Genomic DNA, 26,342 nt, shown 5'->3' with positions numbered 1-26,342 from the left:
TATGTAATAATTACATAGATTTAATAATTCAAGCGCTTAAATGATTGATTGAAGACTTGTAAGATTATTATTCAAAATTCAAATTGAGGCTCTATGTAGGCATGTGTACCAGTGTAGCACTTGGAATAATGGAATCAATGGGACATTTCGCACGCTGATTCCATTTTATTCCAAGTACAACAAATTTCTATATAAGGTTACTTTAATTACACTCAATATACATATGAAACTTTATTTATCTCTCTTCCATTTGAATCTCACTAACACGTTGTTGTTATATTCCTTCATGTGTCAAATATGTAATCAATCAATACTAAATAGTAAATATGTAATCTTTTCTTTTTTGGCTTATTATGAGACTTGAGAGTGCTCTAATTAAAGCAAAATTAGTTGCTCCATTTTAATGTTACATTCAATAGAAAGGTCTAATCACTAGATCAGTCATTGTTTGTTTGTGAAGATAACTTTTATGGTAGCTCAGATAATTTGCAGCCTTTCTATGATGAGCTTGTCAAGTATCTTTTCCTTTTGCTGTAAAATGCAGCAAAAGTGGAAGAAGGAAGCTCCTTATAGTACAGTGCCCTTGATATGATATCCATATGCATATTCTTGCCAGTACAATTCAACAACATTCCCCAACTAGTAGCGGTTGTTGAATTATGATATTTCTTTTATTCCCCTTTCGAAGCAGTACAATTCTTAAGTCTCAATTCTAGAATTTCTAACAGGTAAGTGGTTAGAATTTTCACGTGGAAGGAATTTTATATCAGAAGCCATTCTATTCATTGGAGGTTTGAATTAGGAGCCATAACTTATATTAAAGTAGTAAACTGTAAAAGATAATAATAAAACAAACAAGGTATAGAGTCAACAGAGTTGTTAGTTTTGTCAAGTAAGAGTTATCATCTTATGTCAATAAACAAGGAAGAGACAGATTTTTCAATAAACAGCTTGGCCAACTGGCAAAGATAAATCTATGGCATCCAAAGTTTACAAATTCTATATGACAAAAGAAAAGATTCACAAACATTAATGGAAAAAATAAAAAAGGACAAACCAAAGACAGAGAGCATCTGGAATCAGCGTGGTACAATGAAGAAGAGAAAAGATTTAGTCAAGGTTTGAAACTAAATCCAGACCATCTTCTTGTTCCCTCTTTTTTCCTCCCTTGAATGCTGGAACCAAGAAGATTTTCCAGCGATTTCGCCTTTCTGTTGCGAGACCTTCCCACTTCACGTAAAAGCTGAGTTAGCCTTTTCTTTTCATCATCAACATCTGGATTTGCTGTTCCCAGCTTGTCTTCCCTCACCCTCAAAATATACTCCAATATCTCAATTGCATCTTCTACCCTGCAACAACAAAAAAGAAATCATGTTTAGCTGATTCGGAACAAGAAAACCCAGTAACAATCAGCCAGTGCTAACTGCTGCTAAGATCATATTTTCACAGAAAATGAAGAAGGCAAAAAAACACAAAACATTGAAATGTTCAAACTTGCCTTCCCATGGCATCATAAGTTGCTGCAAGATTGCTATATACTCCTAGTGTATCCAAGTGACATGGTCCACACTCCTGCTCTAATATCTCTCTTGCTTCTTCAAACAGTTTTGTGGCCTCCTTTATTTTGTACAGCTGCACTGAAGCTAACCCCATCTGGTTCAACACAATTCCAAAGAAGGCTGATTTCCTCTCCCCGCTCGCACGAAGCTTAGCTATAGCACTCTCAAATGAATTTCGAGACTCTGAAAACCTTCCAACCATGTAGAACATCACACCCATCTGAGCTTCTAATCCGGCAATTGTGCCACGGTGAGCAGGCTTATCCTCCAATAACTTTATTGCCTTCTGCAAGAGTCTCAGACCCTCCTCGGGCTCATTCACAGCTTCATAGATGGCCGCGATTTCAGTCAAACCAGTGGCAATTTCCTCAGATGTAAATCCAGGCGAAGGTTTTGTATATATTCTCAACGCATTCTCACAGTATGATTTGGACTCTCTCAACTTTCCGGTCCTGTAATACAAGTCAGCAAGGCGAACAAAGATTGAGGCCACAGAAGAGTGATTTTCACCCCTTATGGATTTGAATACCGTTAGAGCTTTCTGGTAAGCAAAAACAGCCTCCTCAAAGCGACAGAGGGACAGGTAAATGTTGCCAATGCTGACATCAATAGTTGCAACCTCGTTGTCTTGTCCGTTGGCTATCATTACCATGCTAGAAAGAACAAGATGCTCAAGGGCAGTTTCATAATCTCCCTTAGCCTCACAGACAAGAGCCATAAGCCTGCGATCAGCCGCTTCTTCAAGGGATGCCGGTTCACTGTGCAACCTATGAATTTCAAGTGTCTTTTTGCAGAAGTTCGCTGCCTCTTCAAATTGCATTGCTTGCATATGTGCTTCAGCAAGGTACCTTCCATTCCAAAGAAAAAAACCAATGAAAAACCAACACTACACAGTGATCATCAAAAGACAAATACTGCTAAAAAAACTTTAACCTGAACAGTAATTTGCAACTTAAATCAAAAGGCAAAAGGGATTATTTTTGTTGTCTAAATCTTTGATGCCAACATTCTAAAAATGGCGAGCAAAGATATTATGACACAACACTTTTTTCAAAATATGGTAAAAGGAATAAACATTTACGAACTAGTATTTACACTTATCAATCCCAATAAATATTCATAAAGAGTTGTGCTGGGAACATGCGGACCCACTACCAAGGAACAATTTTTCTACCCAAATAACAATAACTACCAAGAACAGAACATAAATGTTTAGCTGCACCAATTAACGACACCCACCTTATCTAATCCCGACCAGATTCGAAACACGCCCAAATTAGTATTAGACATCGGCCACTAAAACACTGCAAATTAATTAAAAAAAAAAATCAAAGAACTTTACCTGTAAGTCTCTGCAACTCGGGGATCCGACTCACCCAAAGCTTCCAATTGGATTTTAAGACCCGAGTCGTAACAGGAAATAGACTGCTCAAGCTGACCCATGATTGAATACGTGTCCCCAAGCTGCATGTATCCCGAGAACTTGGCCAATGCATGGTCTAACCCGCTTTCTATATTTGGGACCTCAATTGACCGTTCCAGAACCGGAATCGCCTCCTCTAATCGTCCCAAACTACTGTAAATCGCCGCCACAACGTGCAAGCTCATAGCCAACTCAAGACTCTGAACTACAGGGCTCCGCTCGAAAGACTTGGAAGCTCTAATCGCGTAATCCAAAGCCTTGTTCGGACTCTCCCCGGAAGAAATCGTGTCTCGGGCTAGCTTCAATAAAAACGGCCCGAGATCCGGATTGTCGAGTGAGGATTCGTCCACGGGTAGCTTTTCAGAGGTGGTTTTTCTGGTAGTGTGTCGCGTCCGTAATTGATTGGAAGAAGGAGACGCTGACTTGAGATAGCCATTGGTTCCATTCAAAGACTCGGTCTTCTTAGTTGGGTCTGGGGTTCCCGATATAAAAATGGGAGATGGGTTCGACGAAATTAAGCCCGGCATGGCTGCAAATTGTGAGCTCAGCCTCAGCAATCACTCTACTCAGTAATGGTAAGAATATATAACAAAATACAAAACGAAAAGAAGAAAGATGAGATTTTTATTTTTGGTGTAGTGAATGAATGGGGTTGTTGTTAATAATAAGAAAAAGTTTAATGATGGTGGTGGTGATGGTGATGGTAGTGGTGGTGAGGATGATGAAGGGTTGCGTGGAAGAGACTCCTCATCATCAAAGAGTTAGGGTACTTTAAGTTGATGACGAGCTTTAGAATGAAAAAGGGAAGCAACAGTGATAAGAAATCCATATTCTCTTTCTCTCCCACTCAGCTCTCAGCTCTTAGCTCAGCTAAACTCTCTTTCTTTTTGCTTTCTCTGTAATTTTTTCACCTCAGCTTTGGTAGTGGTAGAGGAGCGTGACCATTACACTTGGTTTCGCTCTCTTATGTTTTCGACCCTTAAAACCCCATATAATTACATCTTTAACATTGCTTTTTCTTTTTAATGGTAATAAATAAATAAAGCAATACTTTTTTAATAAAGTTTCTCTTCCATGTTATCAACATGAGTGTTACTTTAGCGTTCTACAGAATAATTTAGAAAAAATGTCTTCAAAGAATAAATCTGTTTTAGTTAGTAAGTTCATTTTTACTGCACACTTAAGTACAGATGATGATGATGAGTGTTAATGTGATTATGAGGAAAACGATTTTAATTTTTACAAGTTAGATAATATATATATATACTAATTGAAGACTTTAGGACCTTTGTAGCTGTATCTAGACTTATTACAGCATACAAACTCCTACAATGAGTTATGACTAGGACATCTTTTGATTTCTTATATGGAGTGACACTGGAGGACTAGTACGTAGTTTAGTCAATGATAAAGTTGCATTACAGGATCAAACTAGAAGAAAATAATGATTATTATTATTATTAAGTCTCTAACAACTGGTCAATTTCTTCTGAAATAAAATAAATAAACTACTGGTCAATAAGGGCAATATTGGAACATGATACAATAGTTTCTGTACTTGAGAAAGTTCACAAGCTGGCTTGTGGTGGCAACAAAGATGATTGCTTCCTACCATTATGACATGACAATTTTCCATTTCCTTTTCTGCATAAATCAACAAATTAAGAATGCTTATTGGTTAGTTGTCTTAATTTAATGATTCCTATTTAACTCTTTGAATCAAGTTGTTAATTAGTTACAAATTTCTCCCTACGTTACTTACCAACCCAATACATCTAGTCGAAATGTGATTAGTTACAATTTTTTTTGTCTTTAAATTTTGTTAATTAGATGATTATTTTTGTTGGATAGATAAAATTAAGAAAAAGTAGAAAAATCATTATAAATTTGAAAATTTTATTTTCTATATTACTATTTTGAGTAAAAACAAAACCAAATTGCGCATCCGGGGAATCGAACCCCGGTCAGTACCGTGGGAGGGTACTATGATACCACTACACCAGATGCGCCTTGCTGTTAAGGTGATTATTTTTTAATTACTTAACCGTGCTAAGAAAATGTAGTTTTCAAATTATTTCATTTTTTTTTGGACGTGGTGAATAAATTTACACATAATTAACAAAGCAAGAAATCACAATCGGCAGTGAAATTTCTTTAAACTACGATACCTCATTGTCTAAGCAAAGGTAGGGACGGATCCACTACACTAGTACTTATGTGGGGGCTATACTAACAATATTTAAAAATATTGTCTTTTAAAAAAGTTTTTTTAAAATTGATAATTATAGATCAAAATAGTAGAAAAATTCTTACAAAATTAAATAAATATTGTAAGAGTGATTATAATGTAAGTAATAAGTATGAATATTTTTTTAATGATAAATAAGTCTCCACGAAAATTTTGAATTCATCACTAATTAAAGGATATATTTTACCAAAGAGTAATTTGCGGCATAAATACCTAAGTTTTATGCCGAGTAGCAGATAAATACCTAAGTCCTATTTTTGGCGGTAAAAATACCTTCCGTCACTACTCTGGAACTTCCGTAGGTACCTCTCCGTTAGGTGCTAGGTTAGTGTCCACATGTCACTCGTTCATTGGTCCATGTCATTAATTTTTTTTATTTATTATTTAAATATTTAAAAATGATTTTAAAAATATAAAAAATAAACAAAAATAAATATAATCAAATTTTTTTATCATTTATTCTTATATATTTAAAAATTAAATAAAAATTATTTTTAAAATAAAAAATTACCAAATTATCTAATACATAAACTTAAAATTTAATCTCATCTAAAAAAAACTTAAAATTTAATCATATGTTAATAAAAAAGTCCAGCAAAAGAGGATTAGTTTTATTAAACACAAAAACTTAAAATTAAATTAAATACAAAATTAAATTCAAAAGCTAAAAAATCTTAGAACATAGAATCCCTAACCCCTAAAATCACGTTCTCTCCCCCTCCACTTCTGCGAATGAGAGCTTGCAAACCAGAGCTGCCAAGATCGCCTTTTCCTCTGGTGGCCTGCCAAGAGCTGCGAATGAGAACTTGCAAACCAGACCTGAACAACCTGCGAACAGAGGCCTGCCAAGACCAACACCGTATACTCGAACCCAGAAAAAAAATACAGATCTCCGTCTGGCATCGAAGCCTCTCAGAGATCTCCGTCGAGTTGCTTCGTCTGGCATCAAGCAAAGAGAAGCAGATCTGTTTATTTCAGGTGGGATTTCGGTGCCGAAGTCGGAGCCTGAGGGAAGAGTCGTATCCAACTTCGATTCGAAGCTCGCTCTCTCGGTCCAACTTGACCTGGCGAACTATGGAGGCTGATGATGAAGCAACAGCAGCCATTGGTGAGGGCTGAAGAAGAAGAAGGGCAGGAAGAAGAAGAGGACGAAGAAGAGGATTTCAATTTCTTTTGTGTTCCTGATTAATCAATCTGATCCTAGCACGGTAATCAGTCTTTCCCTCTCTCCTTCTCTTGAACTTAACCTGAAACCTCTTGAAGTAGGCCTTCGATTTTTGTGCTTTCACAAAAACCATTGTTGAAGCTTGAGTAGAGGAAGAGAGGCAGAGAAAGAAAGAGGAGGAGAGAGAGCGGCTCCAATTTGTTTTGGGTTTATTTGTTAGTTTTAGTTTTTAGGTTTTAATTAATGATTTGTTTTATTTTAATTTAATTAAAATATTAATATTAAATATTTATTATTTTATTTTGATTTTAATTTTTTAATTTTTAATTTTTAAATTGATTTACAAATAAAAAAAAAATTAAAAATTAAAAATGATCTGGACTAATCACAAAGTGACACGTGGACACTAATCTGGCACATAACGGAGAGGTACCTACGGAAGTTCCAGAGTAGTGACGGAAGGTATTTTTACCGCCAAAAATATGACTTAGGTATTTATCTGCTACTCGGCATAAAACTTAGGTATTTATGCCGCAAATTACTCTTTACCAAATCATAAACCCAATAAATCTAACATTAATATCTAATGTAGTTGAGTTGATATATTTAGAGAAATGTTGATATATTTTGAAACTGATGTACCTATTACTCCAATATTTTATTTAATTATTTTTTTGGAAAGGACTTCGAATATTTTATTCTTATTACATTTCACCATCAATGTATTTTTTTTTATTATTATAATTCTGCTTTTTTTCCTTAGCAAATTGTTAGGGAATTTTACAAAAATACTGCTTTTTGACCAAAACTTTACATTTTTACTGGGACACGGCAAAAACAACTTTTGTACTGCCCAAGCCCAATTTCATTACTTTTGTACTGCCCAAGCCCAACATCATTACTTTTGTACTGCCCAAGCCCAACATCATTTCATTTCATTTATACTGATATATTATATATAGTTTTATTTTATTTTTGTGGTCTAACTTCTTATTAAAAGATAGGAACACATCACTGAAAGCAACAACATGCACTTCATTATATATATACACTAACATATATATTACTTGAATTTTTACAAAATAATGATTTATTAATTTCCTGCATTTTTTTCATTGCATATTACATATTTATACTGTCCTCCCCTTTTTTTTTTCTTTTATACTGTCAACAACAAAACAAAAGTATGAGGCCTCCATCTTTGACAATCACAGACATAACCACCACAACAACACCAGGACACCGGAAAATAACCATTAATTCCGACAAGAATAAACAAAAGCAGTAAAATCGACGTCAATAAATAATCATGGCAAAACAACAAGAAAACAACACGCAAAAAACAATCAAACAAAACAAAAAGAAAAAAATGATTAAAAAAAAACAAACAATCTGCTGCACAACCTCCACACCAGATGCAAAATCAACTATATTTGCAAGTCTATACCTAGAAAATTTTAAAAAAAAAACTACTAAAACAACACTGAAACAACACAAAAACAAATGAAGCAAAATATAACTACTTAGAAAAAGATAAAAGAAACACACACCTCAAAACTCTCTTGTGAGTGAGCTCGTCAAATATATTGATCATGAAAAACAACAGTAAAACAATACTAAAACAATACTAAAACAATACTAAAACAACACAAAAACAAATGAAGCAAAAATAACTACTTAGAAAAATATAAAAGAAACACACACCTCCATCTTCCACACTCACACATAACCATCACAACAACACGAGAACACCCGTAAAATACCTATTAATTCAAATAAATAAATCATGAAAAACAACGGTAAAACAATACTAAAACAATACTAAAACAAAAAAAACAATAAAAAAAAATGATCAAAAATTAACTATGTTGTGCACATCCTCAATACTAAATGCACTATATTTGCAAGAAAAGTTCTAGAAAATTAGAACAAAAAAAAACCACACTAAATCTTATATTTTAAAAAAAAACATAACTAAGAACTTCAAACAATTAAAAAAAAAAAGAAGAAGAAAAGAAAAGAAGATGAAGAAGAAGAACTAAGAACTATCACCTTCATGGTCTTCCTTCCCCTCATCATCTCAGCCATAAAAACATAGCTTTTATTTGGGTAATATTATAGATTTGGGAAAAAAAAAGAAAAAAAAGAAGAAGAAGAAGGTGAATAGTAGATAGATTAGTAAACACATAAGAAGAGAGAATAACCACAAAAAATTTGACCCAAAGACAATAACTGGATGTGTTTTTTTTTTAAAAAAAAAAAGAAGAAGAAGAAGAAGAAGAACATAAGAAGAAGAAGATGAATAATTAAATGGGATAGTAGGTATAAAAACGTGGTGTGAAAGAGAGTAATTGTATTGATATAATGATTAAATTGAATTAAAAGAAAAGAAAAAAAAAAAAGCTGCCACAAATGTGACAATTCCCATCACATCATTTTTTTTATTGATATAATGATTAAATTGAATTAAAAGAAAAGAAAAGAAAAAAAAAAAAGCTGCCACAAATGTGACAATTCCCATCACATCATTTTTTTTATCACTTAAAATAAAAAAAAAAAAAAAAAGCTAAAGTTTTAAAGGCAGTAAACTGCCAAAAAAAAAAAAAAAAGACAGTATAAATGTTGCAATTTCCGTGCAACAGTAAAAATGTAATAAATGGGGAAAAAATAGTAGTGGGTGTAAATTTCCCAATTGTTAGCTGCATTAGAATGAAGGCCGAGTGAAGATCAGGGGGATGAGTAGCAATTTGGGCTGGGTTAGGCCTATGTATAGGCCCACCAAGCCCAAGGCCCAAAATATGGGTCCAGAATAAAACAGAAACTTATGACATCAAGCGACGACAGCTCTTGGGTCGAATCGAAAGCTCCTTCCTGCATGTCATTATGATGAGCTTCAATGTCGTTTTGCTTTCTGGGTATTGCTTTCCAGTTCTCCTGTAAGTGAAGTGACTCCTTTGATATTACGTGTTCTGTAGTTCAAGTTCAGTGAATTTGAATCTAGTCTTTCAATTGTTGCTTAATGAACTACCGTTTATTTCAATTGGGAAACGTATAATTTTGCAATTACATTCATAGTCTTGGGGCTTGAATTGCACTCATTCTTCATAAATTGTCAATTTTTCTTCTAATACTCGTTCACACTGACTTATTCACAAGTATGTGAGCTCGTGTTCTTGGATTTCTTTTGGAAAGAGGTCATTTGATTTTTAGTTTGTTTTATGTAGCAAGAATAGAATACTCTGTTTCGAATCTTTTCTAGAAGGGTGCCCATTACGTTTAAATCTGTTTATGGTAACAAATATCAAGTTCAAATTTTCGGTTTTTTTTTTCAAAAGATTTTTGTTTTTTCAGTTTTCTTTGGATGAAAAATGTATATGTATCATTACTAGTCATCAAGTTTTCATCTTTTTATGGTAGATATAAGCAGTGCAGATTTTTATTCCCTTGTTTGAGAAATGTATGATCAGATTAAGATTTTTGTGATTCTTAATCTACTTCATGGCCTCTGGGTTATGCTTATAATTAAACTTTTCTATGGCTAGACACCAATTTAGTTGGGAGAGTTCATTCCACCCTTCTAATAGAAATAAATGTATATTGATTTCAGCCTTTAAAAATAGGATTTGGTTCTTTGTAGTCTGACCAATATTTTCTGGCCCTGTAAGCTTTAATTTCTTTCTCAATTAATATGCCTTCCATTAAATATTGTTTGTGCAGTTATAACTTAAAACGGATGCCCGGTTTGTTATGCATTTTGGAGGCATTTTTCTTTTTAGTCTTTTTTTTTAGGTTCAACAATTTGTTTGAGGATAGTCTTTTTGTGTGTTTTTATTTGATAAAGTCTAAATTTTAGTAGTTTATTCTGGTATAAACTATAGATTGAGCTTCATTTGCAAATTTTAGAATCATTTCGTTAAGTGTATAGATTCTATAGAAGGGCTACTATGTTAATTTTCGGGAACTTTATTGTTTCTTTTCTTTTTGAAGACTCTTGATCAGTTGACACTTTTGGCCACTAGCAGGACTACTTTGAGGGCTTCAAAATACTGAGCCATATTACTAACATGTAAAAAGTCATTAGGGGTGTGTAATTTAGCAGTGTTTTAAGTATGAAACCCACAGGTCTTATTTAAAAGAAGTTCAGTGTTTCTCATTATAAAGGAAGTATAGGACTATAAACCCTGGATTAAACTTAAATGTAACTTTCTGCTTTTGTCCCGATTATTGGAGCGATTACTTGTCAGCGGCACACGACAAAATCAATGATCCATATATGTTATCCAATTGCTTTTAGCACAAGATCTTCGCTGTCGAGTTACGACAAAATCTGTTACTATTTTAGGAATTTCTGTCATTCTTTCCTTAAAAGGCTAGTACAATCTTTGTCTGCGACTCTAATGTGTAATCTGATGTTTTCATGGCAACTTGTGCAAGTTCATTGAATGGACATAATTTGTATAGTGGTTTGGTTTCAATGTAAGATTCTATTGAATATGCTTAGCTGCAGATGTGTTACACCACCATGATGGGGGAGAAAGGATCTTACAGTGGCAATTAAGAAGGAAAATATCTTATAGCAACATGGATATGCATATGTAAAACCCATGCCAATCATAGATGGGTAAAATAACTAGAGTTTATTATCATAGAACTCCTATCTGCATATATTTCTAGATAACAAAGAAGAGAGGCATAAACAAACTTTTCATACATTTCTTTTTCTTATTAATATGTTGTTCACTTATCTTTTTCATCTCTCCAGCAAATGAGCATCACCAAGCAGCGTTTTATTATGTAAAGCCTCGCTCGCTTCTCCCTCAGGACATTACCTCCTGGAACCTGAACCTTGCATTGTTTCCCCGTTGGTAGAGGCAGGCATCCCATGCCTAAGAGTTCTCTCCTCTTTGCCACTTTCAGCAATGGTGCTAGAACAATAAAACCAGATATGTTGACTTGTTTCTTCTTCTCTTTTGCTAAGTTCACACTCTCTTTATGAATATTAAAGGGCCTTATTCATTCTTATTTAAGAGTTTAGTCTGACTATCTGAGGAGGTTACAAAAAGGTGGTTACAAAATTTTGTCTGCAAGTGCTAATTAGATGCATGTTAATTTTTTATGTGACTCCTTGGGAGCTCCGCATAGAACTAATAAAATCAGTTTAACTTCATTTAAACTACTTCGTTTTGCTGAACCGACTTTTGAATAGGAGTTTCTTCTGCTGTCTCCTGAAGGACCAAGACAAATGTTGATGAGGAAATTGAGACAAAGTCTTCTCTTTCTCAAAACACTTTTTAGATGCTAGTTCATGTTTCTCCAACTTAGGTGACACTTAAAAAGAGTTTCTAAAGGTTCTTTTTAGAATTTGAGATCATGTCACTAAATTTATCCTTATCTAGCTTAAAGTTGTATTTCAACCATACAAAATACCTTTCAAGTGTAGCTATTTTCCCCATATTTGTGACCAGTGTAAGGTTTTTGAGTCAAGAGATAATCAATGCTAGCGTTTTCTTTGCCTGCCCATTATGTTTTTATGTATTTATTTTGTAATTTTTTGCTGAGCTGAGCTGGGAACATAATCACTTAACTAGGAAATTTTGATCAAGCTAAGAAAAGAAAGGGAAATATAGTCCTTTCGATCCTAAAATTAACAAGGGTAAGAATAAGACTGAGAATAGAACGTGATTTGTACCAACAGCGGTAAACTGGCTTTGATCGTGTACATTTTTTATTCAAGAAGAAGAAGAACATGGAATAAATAAACAAGAGAAGATACTAGATTGGTTGATTCTTGATCAAAGTGTTCGAAAACGGTAATGTTATTTTATGTAATGTAGTGGTGAGCGTTACTGAACCTCTATTTTGTCTCGGTTTGAACCTCTCATTTATTTCGATATGGTTGAGCAAGTCAGCATGTATTAAGTGAATTCACATGATCTGGATTTACTTAAATAACCTATTAATATTAAGTGAACATGGTTTATGCTACTGGGATCAACTTACGTTAACAACAAAATATGAATAAGTTAAAAGTTAGCATTATTATACGAAAAAAATGTGGCTCCTTTAGTTTATTTGTTCAAATAGTGGGATTTTTTTTGTAAACCGCTCTTATGAAATACTTCTTATATATTTTCACTTCCCTTAGAATAGGGCGTATAATTTTACATATATTATATTTATATATAATGAAAAAAATAATAGAAGAGAGACAAGGTTGGCAGAACAAGTTATGTGAGAGATGTTCTTTAGTTTATGCAGAGTCAGAGCCACTGCAACTGAAACCATGAGGCAGACGTGCTTATGAAGTAAACCATGGCTTGAAATCACTCCAAAATCAGACATAATAATACGGTTCCACAAATTTAATTGGTCCAACTTTCGCCTGATATAATATGTTTCAATTTAAAGTTGAATAACCTTATAAAATACAGCACATTACTTATTGTTCAACATCGTCATACTATAGGGGCATTTAACTTTAATATGATTTTCATTATGATATTCTTTTAGCTATAAGTTTTGATTAAGAGTAATGATATGTTCACATTAGCTAATATTAACAATTATCTAATGTTAATAACACCATAAAATCATTCACGCTCTTGAATAATCACTGTGATAATCCAATATGCCACCTTTTTGGGGCCACACTTTAAAAAACTATCAACAATGAAAGATGGCTTATTCTCTTTTAGAGATATGATAATTTCCAAAAAGTTAGTGCATGAGAGCTACGTATGTGATATGTTAATCTAAACAGAAAAAGTTTATACATAATAATACATGTTATATAGAGGGAACTCGTAATATGGTGAATTATTTATTAGAAAAATCAAATATACATAGTGACACTGGTTAGGTTTGAACTTTAGAAATTTAGACAGTAATAGTATGATGATTAGATCATCTGATGATCTAGATTATGATAACTCACATTTGTGTCATTTGATATGGGAATAAGGTAAAAACTATGAACAAAAAAATTTAAATGCAAAACTACTATATTGTGATAAATGCTCCCTACATTTGTCTTTGCCAAATAATAAATTTTTGCCTTCTTCCAACACTTCTCCCTCTTATTTTTCTCCACCCTTCTAAAAATCTCTCTGGCCAAACGTAATGGGAAAATAAAAATGATAGCAAAGAAAAGCATAAAGAACAATCAAAACGGGTAGTTTGACAATCTAAAGAAAATGGTTTCAGAGTAAAAAATATAAATTCAATAGGGCAAGTAAATGATGAAACCAAAAGAGATTTCCATAAAAGACGAACAATATTTGCTGTAGGTGGGGTTGTAATATGAAGGCGTGCACCAGCTATGTTTGCAATGATTCATATATGGAAGACTATGTCTAATAAAAAGCATAGCAATAAAAGCCCATATCCTTTTATTCACCTTTCTACACTATTTAAGCATTGCAATTACAAAAGAGAATAAAATGAAAAACAATTATAACAAAGATATAGATTGCACTGGCTGCCATAGCTATAATGTTAAGCCAAGTTAAGATATGCCTTTCATGGTTACTGAAAGTGACTGTCAAGAGTCAGCATTTGTTTACATGTTTCATTGATTCAAGGCAAGTCATTACAGTTGGTCCCTCTGATTCAAGGCAGATCTTTACAAATACATATAAAGTTAGGCCAGCAATTGTATTGCACTACCTGCCAATGACATGGATTTTCATTAAAACTAAAAATAATCAGAGCTTTATTAAACAGAATCAGAAAGTTGATAGATAAAAAGTAAGATAAAGTGACTATACATAAACAGAAAAGAGAACAGTTAGTTGTTGTTCTAATGGGATTTGGACTATAAGGGCAAGGGCAAGAGCATGTGAGCTTATATTCTCAGTCCAATGCCATGATTTCTGTAAGGGTCACATTGACCGAAAAGAAAAGAAACTCTATCGTAAAGACTAAAGAGAAACTTACGTTTATAGAGAGGTAAAAATCAAAAGAGGGAGGTTAAAGCCTCCTCCCAACATTGGCTCATATTGAATAATTACTTCCCCAACACCTTATCATCACTAGTCCATGTTAGAAGAATCATGAAAGCTGACAAACATAATACACCTACCCAAACCCTTTTCTGTGTTCCTCCAATCAAAATTTTTATGCATCACTATAAATAGAAAGAAAACAGCAATATTATCATGTTCACTCACTTAAGTAGTACTCACTAACACTTAAGCTGATCTATCTTCTTAAACTTCCCAACTCCTCTGTTTTTCCTCTGGAAAAATGACCAACTTTGCCACTACTCGCATACTTCTGCTCTGGTTCAGCTTGTTATTACTCTACGTTTCTAATGCACATGTTATGGCTCAATGGCCTGTTGGAAGATCAACCAAGTTTTTTGATTTCAAGGTCACTTATTTTTCTTTTTCAATTTATACACACACACCTGTGTGTATGTGCATTCATATATAAAAACTTTGTCACATTTGTCAGGTTCAAACGAAAAGAGTTAGTAAACTCTGTAAGAGCAAGGACATTGTGACAATAAATGGAAAGTTCCCAGGACCAGTTGTTTATGCTCAAGAAGGTGATGCAGTCACAGTAAAAGTAACAAACGAATCTCCATTCAATATGACAATCCACTGGTAAATTTACACAACTTTATTTCTTTGTAGAAATGTTTCTGGGTTCTTAATATGTACTGCATGCATCATGCAATTATTCCCTTTGTTTACCAGTCAATTTTCTTTTCAGGCATGGTGTTCGGCAAATACTATCCTGTTGGTATGACGGGCCTTCCTACATTACTCAATGTCCGATTCAATCCGGGCAGAGTTTTACACACAAATTTACGTTGGTGAAGCAAAAGGGCACTTTTTTCTGGCATGCCCATGTTTCTTGGCTAAGAGCAACTGTTTATGGCGCCCTTATTGTCTACCCCAGAACAGGAGTACCTTACCCCTTTAAGCACCCCTTTCAGGAGCACATCATCATACTAGGTATAATAACTGACTTTATGACAACCAAAGTAAGAAATCTAACTCCACATTTCAATAAATATAATGGAACATTATTATATACTGAATTAGGAAAGTATTTGTTGGCAGGAGAATACTGGCTTAAGGATGTTGTACAACTTGATCACACCACCATAGCCAGTGGGGGAAGTCCTCCACCACCAGATGCTTTTACTATCAACGGCCACCCAGGCCCCAACTATAACTGCTCAAACAATGGTAGCTCTAAATGCAGTTTTGCTTAATCTAAAGTTTTAATATGGTTCTGTTAAGTTGTGAACTGAATTTGTTGTGAAGTAAAAATCTAGCCATATATCTAAAGGTTGAATTTTTTTCAGATGTCTACACAATTAATGTGACTCCAGGAAAGACATACTTGTTGAGGCTTATACATGCAGGCCTAAACACAGAGAGCTTTTTCGCCATAGCTAATCACAAATTGACTATTGTAGAAGCTGATGCAGAGTATACAAAACCATTCACCACAGACCGTGTGATGCTTGGACCAGGTCAAACCATGAATGTCCTTGTCACCGCTGATCAGCCAAGAGGAAGATACTCTATGGCCATGGGACCTTACATGTCAGCAACAGGTGTCCAATTCCAAAATATCTCATCCATTGCCTACTTTCAATACACAGGGGCTGTTCTTAATAGCTTATCTGTAACCACTAAATTACCAAGTTTTAACGATAATCTTGTGGTTCAGACAATTATGGACGGACTAAAGAGCCTAACCAGTGTTAATCTTTCAAAACAAATTGATGCCAATCTTTTTGCCACTGTTGGATTAAATGTCCAAAAGTGTCACTCCAAGACACCCAGACAAAATTGTCAAGGCCCTAATAATGGGGTTATGGCAGCATCAATGAATAATATAAGCTTTGTAAAGCCTAAAATTTCAGTGCTGGAAGCTTACTATAAGAAGATTAACGGTACCTTTACAGAGGATTTCCCTGAAGTACCTCTTCAATTCTATGATTTCGTAAATGGGGCACCTAATAATATTCCTAACAACACGCAGTCCTTGAATGGGACTAGGACCATTGTCCTTGAATATGGAACCAGGGTTCAACTTATTTTTCAGGACACTGGAACTGTCTCCACTGAGAATCACCCAATCCATCTCCATGGCTATAGCTTCTACGTTGTTGGATATGGCAATGGTAACTATGATGAAAAAACAGCAAAATTCAATTTGGTGGATCCACCTTATATGAACACGATTGGAGTTCCCGTTGGCGGATGGGCTGCTATCCGATTTGTTGCTGACAATCCCGGTAAGCATGACATTTCTCTTAGTTCTGGAGCACCACTAGGTACATGCTTCCGCATAGTATGAAACGAGTCTCATACCGTGCCAGCGTTGAGCACTGTAAAGTAAAACTTGTAGCATTGTCCTCATCACACATTTGAATAACCAAATATATTATGTGTTTAGTATAATTGGTAGTTTAGTATGCTACTCTATCTCTAGTTGGGGTGTTTTTGGTTTTTACTGATACATTAAATGATTTTGATATTGAATGCTACAGGAGTTTGGTTTATGCATTGTCACCTTGACATACACCAGTCATGGGGATTAGGCACGGTGATCATTGTGAAGAATGGTAAGGGAGATCCTGAGACCCTTCCACATCCTCCCACTGACCTGCCAAGATGCTAGGATATGCAGTTAAGCATTCTTGTAGTAATTACCACTTGTTTCTCCTTTTCATCCCAACCAAGGATTCTTTTGGAGCAAGTTTTGATATGTTATATCCCTTTGACAAAATGACTGTGTGTGTGTGTATACAAGATGCAAGAAAAAGAACAAAAAGATTGGATAAAAAACTATAGACCTTTTTCTATCACATTTTCTACCCTTATTTTCCCAATTCTCTAAATTGTATTCTATAGAATAACAAGCAAAAGAAAAAAGATCACGAAATGTATGTCCTGCAACTACGCATATAATTATTTATCAGCATAAAGTGGAATACATGCAGAATTTTGGTGAGTGACGTGGAGAATAGCAAACACCTTGCACAGCACAAGCATATACAAATTGTTGTGAGAGTGCTCAATCAATCATTAAAGCCATATGCATATACACAGCTTCATTAATTGGAGATCCAAGAAAGAAGTTCTATCACCCACTAGTATAGTTTGTAAAACGCAATTGATGATCATACATATAAAGAGGTACAACATTACCTTCTTATTTATTCCCAATGTTGGATGGTAACACGTTGCATTGAAATCACAATACAGATGTTAAGGATTAATTCTCCCAGAAGTCCAGCACTTCTCCCCGCTGACACCTTGTCTAGATGCAAAGCTTAGCCTCTGGTTGCTCTTCAAATTCAAGTAATCAACCTGCAAATGGACATGGATTAAATCCCAGGAAGTTAGAACTGTGAAAAAACAATGAACTGTTGACTGAAAAAATTAGTCTAGAGAAACCTATAACCTGATCTGGATCTAAAATTAGCACACAAAATGCATTGACTGGGCCGCTAGAATTGTCGAGAAAAGTTTCTTTAGTCGGATCTTCATCTATACTTGGAAGACCTGGATTAGGCCCCAAATACTGCAGCCTAGATTTAAGAGAACTGGAAAACCATGATTTCTCTCTTTGCTGCATCATTCAGAAAAGAAAAGACAAATATGTGGAAAATTTAGATAGTTCAAAGGGAAGTTAAAAGCTGAACTAGCTCAGCCTTTATAGCCAAATGATCTTTTGAAATCAACCAATGAGAAAAACAAAATTAGTTACACTTTTTCGGTTTTAACATCTCTAAACTTTAAACCAATAAACACGTTCCAGCATTATAAGGGTGTTCGTTCAGTTACCTGAAGTTTTATAGGATCAGGATTTGATCCATCAATAATGTCAATAGCTCCATTGATCCGGAATTGCTCCCAAGAGTCAGTGAAGTACCAACAAATCTGGAATAAGAAATTTGAGTTTCAAAACTAGTGCAAAGAAAATTAAACCAGATGATTCCTTTGTATAAAAATCCCACCACAAACTTAGATTACCTCAGCAAATGGACAATGCTTAAGCTCCTCAATCTGCAAATAATATTCATTCATCTATCAGGTCAACTCCCCAACAATCGAAATTCCAGTCTCACTATTTTCTTTCCATGTATATTTATATATATATCTTGCTATATAAACTATATAAAAAGTTCAGCTTCCACAAGAAAACTTAAATGAAACAAATAACTCACTTAATCATAAGATAAAATTGTAGGTTTAGTAAAATTATAAATCATACATAAATATATGAGATTGAGAACCTTGTGGCTTCTGTAATCTGTGTTGATTTGAATCTTATCAGAATCCTCGTGAAACCCCCTGAAAACGACAGTGCGATTTGAAGGTCTTCCATTACAACCAATGGTAGCCTAAAATTCCATGAAATGTCATCATATGACAAGCCTTAGAATAAAATGAGAAAGAAATGAAAAGAGAGAAGCTTGACTTACGAGCTGAAAGAAAGAAGAGTGTTTAAGATGGGAATTGGCTTGTAATGCGTCGAGAAGAAGCTGCTTCCATGGTGCTTTCACTGTTCCCATTATTGCTTTCTGCAACGCCGCCTGTCTCCTGTGATTATGCCTTCTCTCTCTCTCTCTCTCTCTCTCTCTCTCTCTCTCTCTCTCTCTCTCTCTCTCTCTCTCTCTCAGAAAACACAGGACAACATATCATAAACAGATAACAGAACACGTTGCTCTAAATTGAGTTTTTGCGCCATTACGACAACGCTGCAGTGCACTTCCTCATTTTAACTAGGACTGAACATTTTTGACAGGGTTTGACGCGGACCCAACCAGTTCAATCAGAAAATTTTAAAAAACCCCTTCTCTTCGGGCGGGGGGTCCAACCCGGTACCCCATATCGCGCGGGTTCGCGGGTTGGTTTTTTATGACCGTCGGGTTTCGGGTTGAACTTGAACTCGCCTGCCAACCCGGTAACTTTTTATTTTTTAAATTTTTTTTTAATTTTTAATTAATGTATTTTTTATTTTATTTTGAACTAACGAATATAAATTATAGTGTTATAAGTTTATAACTTATTAATTTAATATATAGAAATAATCACATCAAATTTGATTTTTTTTAAAAAAAAAACGACGTTGACCTAGCCAATCCGGTCAACCTGAACCCGCAAGCCCAAACCATTTCACGGGTCGGATCCGAGTACAATTTTTTGAACTCGAAACCCAGTCAACTTGCCTGATGTTCAACCCTAATTTTAATAGTTAACGGGGAGGACTACTCTTTCAAATAATTTCTTTCTATTTTTATAGATTTTATTTATTTTATTGTATTTCTAAATTTAAAGTGTTTTTAGTAACACTTTTTTAATTAGTTTTTTGTTTTTAAAATAAAAAAGTGAAAATACTTTCCAAAATGATGTAATAATAAAATTATTTTTATTTTTCAATTTTTTTATTCAAAATTAAAATTTTAAAAACAAAACAAGGTCATTTTTTAAACATTTTTTTATTTATCAATATTTTAGACTCCGAACTCGGGTCCCGAACAAGAATCTTAGACCTAGACCCCGACCCAAACCCAAACCCAACCCTGACCCCAACCCAAACTTTGGACCCAGACCCCGACCTAAACCCGAACCTCGATTGGACCCGAACCCGGACCCAGACCACGACCCGAACCCCGGACCTGAACCTGAATCCCAAACCTCGACTCCAACCCAGACTCAGACCTTGACCTTGACCTGAACCTCAAACCTAGATCAGACTCGAACCCAGACCCCAGACCGACCTGACCTGGACCCAGATCCCAGACCCAAACCACGAACCCGGACCCTAGCCCCAGCCCCAGACCTCGACCCTAAACCTAGACCCCGACTCCAAACCCAAACTCGGACCCCAACTTCGGATTTGTAACCAGCCCCCCCAACCCAAACCCGAACCCAGACCCCAAACCCGACCCAGAACCAGACCTTGGACTTGACCCCAACCCGAGACCCCAACCCCGGACCGCGACCCTAAACTTGGACCCTTATCTCGATCCCGACTTAGATAAAATCAACAAATAAAAATAAAAATGAAAAGTCTATATAGGTTAATACTTTTCTTTTAATTAGATTAGGTTATTTTTTAAAGAATATTTTAGGGTATATTGTAAGGGATGCTATTGGTCGGCAGTAAGCCTCTACCACCAAGAAAGGTGGGTGAAAAATTATAGAAGTTTGTATTTTATTTTATTTAAATATAATATTTTTTTAATCTTTAATAAAAGAAAATATAAAAAAGTTATTAAACTTTTTAATCATTTTTTTATGATGGTGGCCAATAAAATTTTGACATGTGGCAATATTAAGAATTACGAATAGAGCAGTTAAATTGGATACCTGTGGACTAACAAAAATCTTGAGCTTGAGGCTATTACCACAATTTTTTCAATATTAGGTACTTATCTGAATCAAAGTAAATTTTGAGAATTTATTCCGCAATTTAATATCAATGCATGATATTTTTTGAGCAACTAACGAATTTGTTAAAATTAGGACCAACAGACCTACAAAAATTACGAGCTTGTGGACTATTACCGTTATTTTTCGAGGTTGAAAATTTATCTTCATCAAAACAAACTTTTTAAGAATTTTTGCCGCAATTTTCCTAAAGTATAATAATAAAATAATTAAAATGACATAAATATAAATAAAAAATAATCTATTGATGACGCAAATTTTACATTATAAGAGTACTCACAAGTTCACAATAATGTAGGTAAAATAGTTAAAACTTCAAAATTTTAAAGAAAGGTGCAAAAAAAAATTATCTCGATGACATGAGCAAAAAGCTTCTTGAGCATTCTCAATAGATGAGCTAAAATAGCTCAATCTTTAACTTATAGAGAAAAAATTACAAAATTGAGCATCCAATAAGTGAGGTAAACCTTAGTTATTTTACATATTTTTTAGCTCAATAAATAGTGCTTAGCTAAATGTAGAGATAATATTCATTGAGCTAAACATATTTTAATATTATTTTCTTTAACTTTTCTATATATGTTTGTAATATTATATGAATTATTAATATAAAATGAATAAAATATATTAAAAATATAATATTTAAATGATATATAGAAAAAATAGAGAAGTTGATGTATGATATAATGTAAAAGGTTGAAGTAAAATAGATAAAGTAGAATTTTAGTGATGCATTTTAAAAAATAGAATAGAGAAGTTGTTGGAAGTGCTCTAAGACATTTCTTCTCTATTTTTTTAGCGTAGCTACAAGCCTACAAGTTTAAATAAAATTTAAAAATATTTCAATATATTTTTATTAATTTTTCCTTCAATCTCTTCACATAGTTGATATTTTATTATTTTTTAATATTATTTTAGTTGGTAAAGTTGTTTAAAAATATAATTATGTTTGGGGAATTGTCATGTATACCGTATTTTTTATTTTTTTTTATATATTTTTTATTTTTATAAAAGTTATTTTCATTTTAAGGTTATGTTGTTTATATTTCGAGATTATGCTATTTTTATTTTATAAAAGTTATTTTTCTTTTGATGTTATGTTGTTTTCATTTTTAGATTATGTTGTTTATATTTTTATAAATAAATAAAAAGTTAATTATAAAAGTATAAAAATATAGAGAAAGAATGAAGTATTGTAAATATTAAATATATATGATATAAAATTAAAAAGTAAAGTTTTAGTAAGTTATTTTAAAAATAGAGTAGATTAATTATTGGGAGTGCTTTTGTAAATAATGTATTAAATTATGCACAAAATATTATTCTGCTTAAAAAATTTATACACAATATATTTAATAAGGTGAGTTTTATTTTTCTCTTTTCCAAAAAAGAAATAAGAAAAAAAAAAAAGAGTTTTATTGTAGCTTTATTTATTTACTTTACATCTTGTCTTTAATAGATTAGTTTAATTTCTTTCAAGGGTTATTTGCGGCAAAACCCCCTAAAGTAGGGAGGTTTTTGCTACTAACTTCTAATTCTAAAATTTTTGTGGTAAAACTCCCTAAATTCAATTCTGTTAGCACTTAGCCCTTTCCATCCATTTTTGGGTGGTAAGTGCCAGGTTGGAATGTCCACACGTACACAGTATACACGTGGCACAATTGTATTGGTCCACGTAAATAAATATTTAAAAAAAAAAAGAAAATTAATTATTTTAAAAATAAAAAATAAAAAAAAATTATTTTTCTTTAAAAAATTAAAAAATTATTTTAAAAAAATAAAAATAAAATAAACCCTAATTCCCTAATTCAACCTTCTTCTTCTTCGTTCTTCTTCTTTTTCTTCAATCTATCAACACCACCAAGCCCACCACCATCCACAAATACCGAAACCACCACCACCAATATCAAAACTTATCTTTTAGTTCTTAATCCAACAAAATCAAAATAAAATCCAAATCAAATTCAATTCCAACAAAATCAAACTAAAACCCATCAAAAGCAAACAAAAATACAAATGAAATGAAAAAAAAAATACAGTGCAGTTGATTCGAAGCTTCGTCGTCCCAACCTCCTCAACCGAGAAGCCTAACTCCAGACAACTATCTCATCCTCAAGCTCGTCGATTCGAAGCTTCGTCGTCCCAACCTCCTGCAGTTGCGAGTTCCTCCGTCGACATACAGTGCCAAAGATGATCTTGACAGAGGGGAGCTTAGATCTCGTTGTCCTCGACGCCCACTAAGAAGATGAGGAGTGAGAGAGATCTAGAATGGGAGAATCAACGTTGTATGTTCGAGGGAGGTCTGGGAAGGAGGTGGTGGTGGTGTTGTGCGAAGAGATCTGGGCATTGGATCTTGCCGTTTGAATCATTCACGATTCCCATTTGAACGACTATAGGTTTTTAATTTTTTCCAAATGTGATTATATTCATTTTTGGGGGTTTTAGTCTTTAGGTTAAATGAATGTTCATACCTACTCTTAAGTGAGAGAGTATGGGGAAGAAATGGGGTTATGGTGGTGAGTGATGTGGGTGTTGGTATGGTGATGATGGCTCTCGGTTTACAGAGAAAAAAAAAGGTAGAAGAAGAAGAAGAAAAAAAAAAGGGAAAATGAAAAAAAATATATATAATTTTTTTATTTTTGTAATTTTTATTTTTATTATTTATTTTCTAAAGTACTTTTTAATTTTTAATTTTTAATTTTTTTAAAGAAAAATAATTTTTTTTATTTTTTATTTTTAAAATAATTAATTTTTTTATTTTTTTTTTAATATTTATTTACGTGGACCAATAAAATTGTGCCACGTGTACACTATGTACGCGTGGACATTCCAACCTGACACTTAACAGCTAAAAATGGACGGAAAGGGCTAAGTGCTAACATAACTTGAGTTTAGAGAGTTTTACCGCAAAAAATTTAAAATTGGGGGTTAGTTGCAAAAACCTCCCTACTTTAGGGGGTTTTGCCGCAAATAACCCTTCTTTCAAATTATATCTGATATATGTAGTTATTATAGACTACAAAAACAAAGTCCAATTTATTTCTAAGAAAAATAAATGAAAGTCAAATTTTATTTTATTATTCAGAAGGATAATTTAATACAATTTCATTTTTTTTTTAATCAATGAGCATTTTTTTTTTGGGTTTTTATAAAAATATTAAATTTCGGACAAAAATTTACAATTTTACTGTCACACAGAATTTTTTATAAAAATACTATTTTTTTATAAAACAATCGTAAAACAACAAAACAGAATAATAGTGGAACAACTAAAAACCAACCGTGAAACAACAGTGAAAACTTAACACAGTACACAGTATAAACATTACACGGTTTTTTTTTTAAAAAAAAAAATAGTATTTTTGAAAAAAATTCCGCTTCACCGTAAAAAAGTAAAAAAAATTAGAAATTTTAATATGTAGTGTAAAAACCCTTAAATCTTTGGGAGAAGTTTAAGAATACCTTTTTTTTATACATTAATTAAAATTACCTTTAAATAAAATTTAATTAAATAATATACCTCTTTTTATGAGTATTGTACCCAAATTATCCTCACACACTTACATAACTAAGACATAATTTCAAATATAATAAATTTGTGTTCTTTGTAGATGGATGTGTAAGTTTGTGGGAAAATTAGAGTAAAATTTGATTAGAGAAGAGTGAAAACTATCGTGAAGTAATTAGGGTAAAATTGATAAAATAATTAAAAGAAGAGGTAAACATAATAAATTTTGAAAATGAAGGTAAAAATTAAAAGCATCGAGTTAAAAAAAGTTTGTAGTCTAATTTCCTCTAAATCTTTTCCCTATTTATTTGTTGGGCTACACCAGGCCCATGGTTTGATGCAGACCCATGACCTTAGCCGAAAGGCTTAATACCACTTCGCACCTAAAGTAGTCATGATGGGAAAATTTACATGGTATACTAACTTTTGTTATTTCTTACAAAAATACTGTCAGACGGTATTTTTTACTTTTTTTTACTGTGTACTTTTATAAGTTTTATACTGCAGTATACTGCGTTTATTCTTTTATTTTCTTTTTGATTTGTTTTAGTTTTGTTTTACGGTTGTTTTCCATAATTTATATTTTTAACGTCGATTTCACTATTCTTGTTCCATCTTGCTGGAATTAATGATTATTTTCTGAGTGTTCTCGTGGTACTGTGGTGGTTTCATCCGTGGGTGTGGAAGATGGAAGCTATAAAATACATTTCTTCTTCCTTCTCTATGGTTATTTTGTGGTTATTTTTTTATTTTGGTTTTCCTAAAAATACATTTGACGAGCTCACTAGAAAAAAAGTTTTGAGGTGTGCGGTTCTTTTATGTTTTTCTAAGTGGTTATATCTGCTTATTGTTTTACATTTATTTTTGTGTTGTTTTAGTAGTTTTTTTGTTCTGATTTTTTAAGATTGGGCTTGCAAATATAATTGCTATTGCATTAATATTGGATATTAAGGCTGTGTGCAGAACATTTTTTAGATTTTTTTAATCATGTTTTCCTTTTTTTTGTTTGATTTGTTTTAGTGTTGTTTTACAGTTGTTTTGCCATGATTATTTATTTGACGTCGATTTCACTGTTTTTTTCTCAATCTCACTTGAATTAATGATTGTTTTCCGATTATTTTGATATTTTTATGGTGGTTCTGTCTGTGAGTTTGGAAGATAGATGCCTCTTTTTTTTTGTGTTTATAGTATAAAAGAAAAAAAAATTGGCCAAGACCAAAACTTAGTATTTTTGTAAGTTTCATGTGGGATCACGTTACACGTACACCTAGTAATAAAACAAAATGTTATTCATAAGTCATTTTTTTGGCTGAAAGAATTCATAAAAGTCATGACTAACTATAGTAAAAGAAGTCAGGTGACATTTTATAACAGCAGCTAGCTTCTTAAAGCATCTCCAGTGAGAAAACTCAAATTTGATGTTAAATCAACACCAAAAACCTACTATTTCAATACTATTTTTTTTTTCAATTCCAAGCACAACACTAAAAATTACATCAAATTTTATATTCTTTATTGTTTTATTATTTTATTAATATAATAAGAATATTGTAATACTAAATATATATCATTATTTATTTTTTCTTCTTTAAAGTATTATTTAATTATCAATTTTTTTTTAAAAAAATAGTGTAGTCTACAGTGTTCCATTAAATTTGGTGGGACACTGTAGACAAAACCATTTATGAGGATAGATTTAGTGTCCCATTGGAGTAAATATAGTGTGAAACTACACTATATTTAGTGTTTTAGTGTCCCATTGGAGATGACCTTAGCGAATCTTTAATGGAGAAACTTAAATTTGGTATTAAATCAATACCAAAAAACTATTATTTTAACACTATTTTTTTTTTAATTCCAACCACAACACTAAAAATTATACCAAATTTTATATTCTTTATTATTTTATTATTTTATTAATATAATAAGAATATTTTAATACTAAATATATATAACTATTTACTTTTTTTATTCTTCAAAGTATTATTTAATATTTAATTATTAATTTTTTTT

The 26,342-nt window shown here is 32.9% G+C and overlaps 3 protein-coding genes, 1 long non-coding RNA gene and 1 other non-coding gene across 7 annotated transcripts; 2 read left to right on the top strand and 3 right to left on the bottom strand.

Annotated features, from left to right (window-relative positions):
- Positions 1 to 935: 935 nt before the first annotated feature.
- Positions 936 to 4,028, bottom strand: LOC115705388 (protein KINESIN LIGHT CHAIN-RELATED 1-like). Its single transcript, XM_061106494.1, has 3 exons — positions 2,902 to 4,028; positions 1,499 to 2,407; positions 936 to 1,349 (listed from the first exon to the last, which is right to left on the bottom strand). The coding sequence occupies exons 1-3, from the start codon at positions 3,507 to 3,509 to the stop codon at positions 1,115 to 1,117; spliced, it is 1,752 nt and encodes a 583-aa protein (XP_060962477.1). The 5' UTR covers positions 3,510 to 4,028; the 3' UTR covers positions 936 to 1,114.
- Positions 4,029 to 4,920: 892 nt separating this feature from the next.
- TRNAG-CCC (transfer RNA glycine (anticodon CCC)) lies at positions 4,921 to 4,991 on the bottom strand. Its single transcript has one exon. It is a non-coding gene; the product is annotated as a tRNA-Gly (tRNA).
- A 4,346-nt stretch (positions 4,992 to 9,337) lies between these two features.
- Positions 9,338 to 11,915, top strand: LOC115703806 (uncharacterized). The gene is made up of 2 exons (XR_004009255.2): positions 9,338 to 11,016; positions 11,158 to 11,915. It is a non-coding gene; the product is annotated as an uncharacterized LOC115703806 (long non-coding RNA).
- A 1,833-nt stretch (positions 11,916 to 13,748) lies between these two features.
- On the bottom strand, positions 13,749 to 19,177 carry LOC115706190 (pyridoxine/pyridoxamine 5'-phosphate oxidase 2). 2 transcript variants are annotated; one of them, XR_009685145.1, is made up of 7 exons: positions 18,850 to 19,177; positions 18,661 to 18,768; positions 18,398 to 18,430; positions 18,209 to 18,304; positions 17,826 to 17,993; positions 17,570 to 17,731; positions 13,749 to 14,060 (listed from the first exon to the last, which is right to left on the bottom strand). XR_009685145.1 is itself a non-coding variant. In XM_061106488.1 (6 exons), exons 1-6 carry the CDS (start codon positions 18,937 to 18,939, stop codon positions 17,630 to 17,632), a joined length of 597 nt encoding a protein of 198 aa, XP_060962471.1. In that variant the 5' UTR covers positions 18,940 to 19,169; the 3' UTR covers positions 13,749 to 17,629. The 2 variants fall into 2 exon arrangements, 1 of the variants encoding a protein (XP_060962471.1); XM_061106488.1 differs by having other exon boundaries at positions 13,749 to 17,731; positions 18,850 to 19,169.
- Positions 14,554 to 17,192, top strand: LOC115706189 (laccase-6). 2 transcript variants are annotated; one of them, XM_030633749.2, is made up of 6 exons: positions 14,554 to 14,765; positions 14,850 to 15,001; positions 15,111 to 15,355; positions 15,464 to 15,592; positions 15,712 to 16,653; positions 16,909 to 17,192. In XM_030633749.2, exons 1-6 carry the CDS (start codon positions 14,640 to 14,642, stop codon positions 17,037 to 17,039), a joined length of 1,725 nt encoding a protein of 574 aa, XP_030489609.2. In that variant the 5' UTR covers positions 14,554 to 14,639; the 3' UTR covers positions 17,040 to 17,192. The 2 variants fall into 2 exon arrangements, with proteins under 2 accessions (XP_030489609.2, XP_060962465.1); XM_061106482.1 differs by having other exon boundaries at positions 14,640 to 14,765; positions 15,111 to 15,592.
- Positions 19,178 to 26,342: the final 7,165 nt, after the last annotated feature.

Source organism: Cannabis sativa, chromosome 1, assembly GCF_029168945.1.
Source record: "Cannabis sativa cultivar Pink pepper isolate KNU-18-1 chromosome 1, ASM2916894v1, whole genome shotgun sequence".
Classification (NCBI taxonomy): domain Eukaryota; kingdom Viridiplantae; phylum Streptophyta; class Magnoliopsida; order Rosales; family Cannabaceae; genus Cannabis; species Cannabis sativa.
This window is presented reverse-complemented; position numbering and strand designations above follow the sequence as displayed.